The 9575-nt window shown below is 50.5% G+C and overlaps 1 protein-coding gene across 1 annotated transcript in view; it reads left to right on the forward strand.

Moving 5' to 3' along the window:
- ST8SIA2 (ST8 alpha-N-acetyl-neuraminide alpha-2,8-sialyltransferase 2) overlaps positions 1–9117 on the forward strand; it is a 66021-nt gene extending 56904 nt beyond the window's left edge. Inside the window, exon 6 of the mRNA XM_047738973.1 lies at positions 4626–9117. Coding sequence (XP_047594929.1) covers positions 4626–4911 — 286 coding nt within the window. The 3' untranslated portion in view covers positions 4912–9117. The remainder of the gene's footprint in view (positions 1–4625) is intronic.
- The last annotated feature ends 458 nt before the right edge of the window (positions 9118–9575 follow it).

Here is a 9575-nt window from a genome sequence, read left to right on the forward strand (position 1 = left end):
TCACCTGTGGTGCCGGGATGGGAAATAAGTCAGCCCCCCCATGCCACTGAGCTCCCCATTCATTCTGGAGCCTTCTGGGCTGTTAACACCTCTCCCAGTGATTGGTTCTTGGGAGAATGCTGGCAGCAGATCCGAGACGCTGCACCCCTCTCTCTCTCTGTCCCTCCCAGCCACAGGTACAAACCTGTGTGCCATGCTGGCTTCCCTCTTCCTCTTTTTTGACTTCTTCCTATTTTTCAGTTCCATGTGAGTCAGACATTTGCTGAGCACCTGGAACCCTGGATGATAGTGGTTCTAGGCTGTGCAGCAATAACGACCCCCCAGCCCCTCGAGGTTTAGCCCAACAAGCTGATTTCTCATTCATGGGAAGTGTGATGCAGGTCGTCACTGGCTCTCTTCCAGTCGGTGATCCAGGGATCTAGGCTTCTTCCTTGTTAGGCTGACACCATCTTTACGGGAGGCTTGGAGGGTCCCTAAAGCAGAGGAGAAGGTTGGCCCCCAAAGAACACACTTCCTGTCACAGCTTCTTGGCCAGAACTGGTCACGTGAGTGCAGCCCCATTGCAAGGAATGCTGGGAGATGTAGGAGGGCACATGGAGCGTTTGTTGAGTGCTTCTGTCCATGCCACAGTGCCCTGATTGTGCCATGCAGGGAGCCAGGTACCTCTGAACCCCTTACCAGGGGTGTGAGGCATGACCCCTGCCCCCGGGGAGATGCCAGCACTGTTCTGTGCAGGAGGCCAACCCACACAGTGGTGAATTGTCAGGCCAGATTGACAAGCACAACAGCAGAAGTAGAAGCCAAGTTCATGATAATACGTGGAAGTGATTACCTCAGCATGAACCAGGAGGAAGAGGGCGGAACAAAAGGAACATTTCCAGGAAGATGTAGTTCATGTACTTAGTTTTGGTGGGGAGGGGAAGACAGTTCACCTTGGGGACAGGAGGAGGAAAGTCCCACCTGCAGGCAGGGAGCAGCATGTGTCCGAGTAACCTCAGACCTCCCACAGATCAAACTCTTCCCTCCACGTCTCTGAGCACAGCACTGATGTCCTGAAAAGAAATTCATTTCTGAACGCCTTCTCAGGCTAAGGCCTTACAATAGGAAAACAAACAAACCACAAATCCCTAATAAGGCATTTGTGACCGGTGTTAGGGCTTAAATTTGCTCAGGGAGCAAATAGCGCTGTGCTCTCAGGCAGGGACACTGCAGTGGCTTGCACGTCCCTCGGGAGGGTCGACAGCCAGCTCCTGTCGGGCCACGACCCTCCCAGAATCACCATGGGGAGGAAAAGGCCCAAAACCAGGAGCAGGGAGGCTACGCGACGCTTTTTCTAAGCCTTCCAGCAGCTGGAGGAGTGCCTCTACTTGAGCCTGTCTCCCTGGACTCTCCTGTTTTCCTTCTGGAACCTGAAACAAGAGAACAAGTTCAATCTGGGAGGCCCATGGATCACCCACACAATGGTCTGCTGACTCACCCAACAGGACCTCACATGATGTTTCTAATTTTTTTTAACTAGTTGCCAACATTCAAAAATTTGGAGAAATGGCATAAAAATCCAGCTCTCTCATACACACTTTGACACACTATACTGGACAATAATAAAACTGGCTACCCCTTTAGATGCCACAGGACCATGGGACCCTCCCTGTTGTCTTGGCAACCCTGAGGCCAGGCACTGGTTTTCCCTACACACATCCCAGCCCCCAGCTCACTCAGTTACATCTCCTTCCAGGCCACTGGGCTTGACAAGTTCCCCTAGCCCAATCATCTTTAAAACTTGATGACTGTTCCTGAGGCTTTCTCTTTGCCCATATTTTCTCTAAATATACCTCATTCTTAGCAGAACCACCCACCAGTGAAAGCAGGGCTTCTTAACCTTGGATGCGCATTTGAATGACTGGGGGAGGTTTTAAAAATCCCAGTGTCCAGCCTACACCCGGAGGTTGCACTCAGGATCTGTCTTCTTAAAGCTCCAGGTGACTCAGTGTACAGCCTTGGTCGAGAAGCATTGAGTTAGAACCAAAAATGCAATGGACTAGCTTTAGGAGGGAGTGAGCTCCCCATCATCACAGGTAGTTAAACCAAGGTGGATGAGCACTTTGGAAGGATGTGTGGGGTGATCCAAACATTGGCTGCTACTCTGCTGGGGTTCTTTCCTCCTTCCACTTCCCTGCCTTTGCCCCTCAGCACCTTCCCAAGCTCAGTTCAGCCACATTGAACCTACAGTGTGCAAGTGGTCTCAGGAAGGGCATCTTACCTCGTGAGCTTCAACCACGGACCGCCCTGAGGCAGCACCATGCCTTCCGCATATCAGCTGGGAGTAAGCCTCTCAGCAGTTCAGGGAAGAAATGATGAAGGTCTGCGGGATGTCCACACAGGCTTTTCCCTATTACTTCCCAGTTGTGTTTGTGGTTAGTGAAGCCATTGTCTTGCTCCCTGCCTTTGTCCCTTCCATCTGATTCTGGGTTGAAAAATTCACCCATAGGGAAGTTTCTTGGCCCAGACAGAATGAAACAGGAGGAGAAGCAAGCAAAGTGGTCTTCAACTGACAAGCTTACGACAAAAGACTGGCTGTCTAGGGGCTCTCCTGGAGGTCGGCACAGTGCCTCCGAGAATCATGTTCACAGGATGGGGTGAGGGGTCCTTGAAATATGTTTCATTATATAAAATATTACATTATTTACTAAAATTATGTGGGTTACTAGGAATCTGTAACCTTTGTCTGTTTCAAAGGCTAATCTCCTCCAAAAAAAAAAAAAAAAGAGGATTTAAGGTGAACTTTCTGGAACATCTTGGTGTTTCATTTTTGGGTCGGTAGAAAGAACCACTTGCATGAGGAAAGGCATGCTGGCGCTTCTAGAAAATCTTCCCCCCACCCACCCAACTTTTCCCCAAAAGCACTGTGAAGAATATGAGACAGTTTCAACTTTCAGCAACATGTAAATGTTTTGCCTGGCATACATTTGCTTCTGGCTTGAATTTAATTGGTGCATTTGACTATAAAGTCACGCCTGCCACTGGGCTGAGGTGTCCTCAGGAGCCGCGCTGGGGTTGGGGAGTGGATGTTTTTCACAGTGGCAAGTGGACCAGGTGCAATGAGGCGCACAGAATTTGAGGACAGAAAAACATGGCCAGTGTCTGGTGTGGACACACAATAGTGAGGAGTTGATGGCAAAGAACTCCATCTTTCTACCAAGGCATATGCATTGCATTTAAAGGCATCCAGCGTAGGGTTAGCAGAAGCTTTTTATGAGAAATAAAGAGGTTAAACCACACATCCCGGTGAGTTCTAAATCCAAGCAGAAGAACCATAGTGGAAAGCCAAAATGGCGGCAAAGAGAATGGACGTTTTCCAGCTTCTGGAAAAAGGTCTAGATTGTGTTGGAACTTGGAGATCCCCTAGTCTATGGCCCATCATCACAAAGATGTGAAAAATTGGGTCCAGCAGGGAGAAGTGACCAGCCCAAAGGCACGCAGGTAGCTATTAACAGAAATGTCACTTGAAACGCAGGTCTAAAATGTTGGTAGCTCCCCAGACCTCTGTCTCCTCATCTGTGGAATGGAGCTGGGTTCTTCCTCAATGCTGTCTTGATTAAGGTAAACTGAGACCTTCTATGTGCAGAGGTAGCTCAGTGCCTCCTCCAGCACTAATGGGTGTCCATTAGCCCAATGCCGTGCTCTTCCCAATTCTCCATAGCTCCTCTCGTTATCCCTGCCAGATTCCTAGGTAGGAAGTGGGAACTCCCATTTCAGAAGGAGATACACCAAGCGCCACAACAGGCCTTGAGAAGAGAGCATGGCAGAACCTGGTTTCACTGGGCAGAGCACCCTCTGGTGTCTCCTCAACACTCAAGGCAGCCACCCATGGTCAGAGGTGGGCAACCCACATTAGAGGGTAGGGGTCCTGCAGGCGGGGATGGAAGGAAATCCTATGACGCTCAAGAGACAAGGAAGTCTCTGCTGGAGTCAGGAATGGTGACATGCAGAGGGAAGCACATGGGACCCTCCACAAAGTGAAGATGGGGGGGCACCGTCCAAGAGCCGCCCCTTAATAGGGGGTCTGCATGCAGCGGCCCGAGCAGCAAACTGCCACACCCACATGAGTCCTCTGTGGCTGGCTCTCTCGTGCTCCCACAGCAGAGGCCAGGAGCGTGACTGCAAAGCCAAAAATATCTACCAGCTGGCTCTTTATAGAAAAAGTTTGCCCGTTCCCACTTTAGATTTCAACAGGCCTCAGTCCAGGTCAAGGTCTTGTCCTTTCTACCTAGGTGGCATGGGGCAAGCCACTTTTGTCTCTGTGCCTCATTTCTACATCTGTACCTCCGAATAGGCTCCTCATGTTTCCATAAAAATCGTATATGTGAAAGCTCACAGCATAGGGAAGAGTTCTGTTTCTTAATAAAGGTAGGTAGTCAGTCCTCTGTGAAAGGAACCAGGGGTCAGTGGCTGGATTGGTCTCCGCAGCTCCTGGAGTGGTGAAGACAAGGCGGACTGCTGGACAGGTTAAAATTGTTCTCTTCCTGGAAAGGATGATTCACAAACTCATGTTTCTTGTCTCTTCTTTTTTTTTTTTTCTTTCTTTTTCTTTCCTTTTCTTTTCTTTTTTTTTTTTTTTTTTTCAGGTACTGGCTAACCAACAAGGTCCACATCAAGAGACCCACCACTGGTCTCTTGATGTACACCCTGGCCACACGTTTCTGCAACCAGATCTACCTCTATGGCTTCTGGCCCTTTCCACTAGATCAGAACCAGAACCCCGTCAAGTACCACTATTACGACAGCCTCAAGTATGGCTACACCTCCCAGGCCAGCCCCCACACCATGCCCTTGGAGTTCAAGGCCCTCAAGAGCCTGCATGAGCAGGGGGCTTTGAAACTGACTGTTGGCCAGTGCGATGGGGCCACGTAAGGTGGGCATCCTGTGGGACTCAGTGGCTCACATTTCCTGCCAGCTACACCACAGGCAGATGGGAGTCGGGGTGGCACAAATTATAGAACAAGCAGGCTAGTGGTTTTCTTTGTTAAAGTGTAAAACAGTGACCAGAATATATATATCTATACCTGCATATATATATTGACCTGAGTATTTATAACTGTGTGGTGTTCATCTAGCATTAGGCAGATAAGCCACAGGAAGAAGGTGTGGAGAACCCACCCAAACCGGATTGAGACTCAGTCCATCTTTAGGGGCAGAAGGACTTGACATGACAAGAAGCCAGTCCCATGACTTTGGATGATCTGGGTTGGAGAGATCTTTGGGCTCATGGATGAATGGAGAGCCCCTTCTTGGCAGCTGCCCCGAGCCTCTGAGACACGTGGATTCTGGGTGAGCCAAGACCCAGAGGGGACAAATGGACCCAAGTCTAAAATGGTGCTGTTCACAGAGGAGAAGGAGGTTGAGGGGTTCAGCCTGGCAAAGCAGGACAAGGACACCAAGAAGCAGAGGCCACTTCAGGGTCGCGGGCCTTATTCCACAAACCTAGAGTTTAACTGTCCGAGGGATGATTCACGGTGGACCCGCCTGTTACCGACAGGCTTCGACAGCTATGGAAAGATGGCTAGAGAAGAAACCAAGGACAGTCCATACTCTGGCTTTGCAAGAACCACCAAGAACCTGGACAGACCAAGCAGATGACCTTGAAGACCACGGGGGGTGTTCATCTGGCGTTTCGGAAAAATTGAGATATCCTGCTTGGGGACAGCACTCCACCCCACAGTAAGGCAGAAGAGTGTCCAGAACGTGGTGGTCTGGTGGGTGTTCTTTAAAATGACTAGAGTCCACCAAGGAGGAAGGGACCCTGGGATGTCACCCGCTGGGTCAGACCCCTTCCTGCTCTATTAGAATGTCACATGAGGGACCGTCCTGTCCCCTTCTTCCACCAGGGAAGCCACAGCCAAAGCTTGAAAGGGCACCGTCAAGATAAATGTCATCCTTTTTTAAAATACATATGATTGCCTTTCTGGGCGCCTCAAAGAGCCCCAGAGTGTGAGACCTAAAAGGATGTTAAGCACCTTGCTTCATTTCTCTGTAACCACTCTGTTTGCTTCCTGCATTGTGTGCTCACGGGGCCTCTGCAGCCAGACTGCCGCATCCCTGTCACTTTCTCGTCATTTTCCTCTCCTGATGTCACACTAGCCGGCATTGAGCTCCAACACTGAACATCTCCAGCGTGCAGGGAGAGGCTCCGCTGCCCACCCCCACCCACCCATCCTCTCCACGGAGGCAATGATTTGAGAATTTCACAAAATCCCTTTTGCCCCCTTGAAGATTAATTATAAAGACTTTTTTTTTTTTTTTTTAAGCCCAAATCCAAATGCAGTATCCAAATACTGGGCATAACCTTCCCGGGGAAATCTGGGCTCCATGCCAATCACTTAGGGGCTGGAATCAGAGGTCACATATAGACAAGCATTAGGCGGTTTCGATGTATTCCCTTGCCTGATAAATAACAGTGTTTTAAAACATATTTGAAAGATAAGTAAAAAACCATTATCTGGAAGGTGAAGGGAGTTAAGAAAAGTTACCGAGATCTGCTCCCAAGTACATGAGACCGGACGTAATTAATCAGCAGCAATTCAGACCAGGACATTTGCTCTAAATTAACGGCTGGTGGGCAGCAAACGGAGGTAGTGGGAGGATGTTCAGAACCATTCACCTGCACGTGGGTGCTCCATGTCCAAGCCATGGCTGCGACCACCACCCTGCCTCTCTGTGTTTCTTCTCTTGTTGTCCTTGCCGTGGACGCTTCAAGTCTGAGATTTGGGATTTGCATTATAAAATGAATATTTAAAAAGCAACAGCCCTAACAGCCTCTGTGGGAACTGCGTCGTTTGGACTTCCTCGCAAGAAGTGGAAATAATTAGTATCATATTTTACACTTCTCCAGAACCTTTCATCGGGAGGATCTCAAAGGCCCTGGAAGACATTTAATGTCTGAAGCTGGGAGTGCCCTGGGGAGCAGGTAGAATTGCCTGGGACTCGGTGGATTAACTGGGGCTTTGGACTCCAGAACGTTCCAGTGGTGAGTCCTGAGGGGAGCTGGGATGACAGGTCCTGGATTGGCCCCACGCTCCGTGTACCAGCCAGCAGTCTGCCCTGTGGGGCAGTTTAAGGCCAGAGCTCCGTGGAAGAGCTGGTTTTCCTTCTGTCCCATATTACTCTAGGTTCCTTAAACAGACACCAGTGGCTGTTAAAGTAGAAGGAGCCCTGACAACCTGCCCTGGGAAGCCAGGACCCTCCGCACCCCTCCATTCCCCAACTCACAGGTCCTGCACTGCCCAAGTGCACCGGCCACCTGATGGCAGGAGCTCCAGGACCTGGACTTCCCCCACCTCCTTTTGCTCCTCCATCTGGGCACGCAGTCAGGAGGCAGCCCATCCCCTCTGCCCGTTGAGAGCAGCTAAATGCACAAGCCAGCTAGCCTGGGTGGCCCCGAGGAGTCCCAGCCTGCACCCTGTCCCCGCCACCCTGGTCCACCGCCTTGTAACTGCAGTGGTCACAGCCATCCTGGGAGCAGGAGACCCTTACGGTCACCTCCTGTTGACCGTTAAGCCTTCCCCAATCACCCCACCCTCACCCACCCTGGAGCTTCTGAGACCTGCATGCTGGCCAAGCCCCCAAATGACCACCCCCTCCATCGGCCGCCTCCTTGGCTGAAGAGAGGAAGCCACCAGAAATACCATCTCTCCCCCAGATCTCCTGATCCCTTTCCTCCACATGCTTCTCCTTCCGCCCATTTCTGAGGACATGACATCCATCCTCTGGGCAGTGACATTTTCCTACACACTCCAGCCACTCTGCCGCCTCTGTCCTCACTTCCACCAGCACACACTCTCCCACCCATCCCAGCTCCAGCATCCTCTTCCCTCCCTCCCCTTTCCTGCACCAGCAGCCCCAGGAAGGGGTCTCCGGTGCTTACAGTGCCGTCCCCCATGACCTGCCTATTCTCCATGCTCTGAGGACCGGAGATTCAGCACCCTCTGTGTTGCCTCATCAGAAGACCCCTCATCACCATCGAGCTCCCCACATCACTGGGCTCCACAGCGACCCCTGCTGGACACCCGTCCCCTCCGTGCCTACGACGCCATGTACTCACGGGGTTTCTCCTCCCTTCCCAATGTCTCTTCATCATTTATTTATTTATTTATTTATTTATGATTTATTTATTACCACCCTTCCCTTGTTCTAAAAAGGACCCGAGATGGGTCAGGCCATTATTTCCCACCTCCCACCTTGCCCCACTGCACGGACACTCCCTACATTGGTGCCTTCCATTGTGTGCCCACCCCACCTGTTCCAGGGGCGCCATAGACTCCATACCTCGAAGCCAAGTTTATCATCTCTGCTTCCCCTTCCTCCACGATCCCCCCCTCTTCTTGCTAGAAGCCCCGTGAGCCTCTCAACCACCCAAGTCTGAGACCCTAAAGTCATCTTTGACTCTTCTCCATGGGTTCCCTTGTCACCCTTCCCACCAGCGCTGCCCTGGCTTCTCCCTTGCTTGCACAATTTTAGCAGCGCTCCCTTCCCCCTCCCCGCATCCCCATTTCCCTCTGGGTGTGCTTGCACACCCCCACCCATCCTGCATATGCATAGTGATTTTTATCTCCAGCAATTCAGAAGCCTTTAAAAGTTCCCCTGGCCCACAAAACAAGGTACAAGTCACTACCCTGACATTACAGATCACCAGATAAGGACCTGTTCCTTCTTTATTCCCTGCACTGGTCCATTGAGAATCGTCATTGCTGGAAGGGGTGCCTGGTTTTCCTGTCTCTGTGCCTTTGGTCTTGCTGTTCTCATCTCCTGGGACCCTCTCTTCTGTTCCTTTCAAGGCCGGTGCAGAAACCACATCTTCCATGAAGCCCTCCCTGATCTACCAACCACTGGGATCTCTCCCTCCGCTGAACCACCGTAGCACTTTATTTGTACCTTTCTCATGGCACTTACCATATTCTGCCTTGTATTATAGTTATTGTGCACTTGTCCTATGACTGTTCTTAGATTGTAAGCTCGCCAAGGGCAGGGACTGTGTTTTATTCATCTGTGTCCATCACAGCACCAGGAGTGGTGCAAAGCACACAGCAGTTGCTCAATAAATGTTTGTTGGATTAAATCCTTAATGCTTGTGGAGGGCTATGTAATTAATGAAGTCATTTTGCATCTGTAATTTCATAAAACTCTCCAAAAAAAAAAAATCACATGTGTTGGGCAGATGCAGAAATCATTATTCTTATTGGATGGGTCATAAAATTGAGGCCAAAAAAACTAGGTGAAGCCCCATAGCTCATTGGCAGAATTTGCACCCCAGTCTTATCCCCAATCCATGGTATCTTCTATTAATCCCTGTGGCTGGTTCACTGCAAACTGGAAACCAACCTCAAGCACAGTCTTGGCTGCCATGGGTCTGGGATCACCTTCAAAGAGTCAGACATACCTCAACATGAACCCTAGCTTGTGTGCCCATCAACAAAGGCAAAGTCTCCCTCCTTTTGGGAGAGGACAAAAGCCATTTAGGTCTTACCAGGCCCAGGGGGTGGGGCTGTGGGACCTCATAAATCATTCCCACTGCTGTTGTC

Source organism: Lutra lutra, chromosome 7 (genome assembly GCF_902655055.1).
Source record: "Lutra lutra chromosome 7, mLutLut1.2, whole genome shotgun sequence".
NCBI classification, from domain to species: Eukaryota; Metazoa; Chordata; class Mammalia; order Carnivora; family Mustelidae; genus Lutra; species Lutra lutra.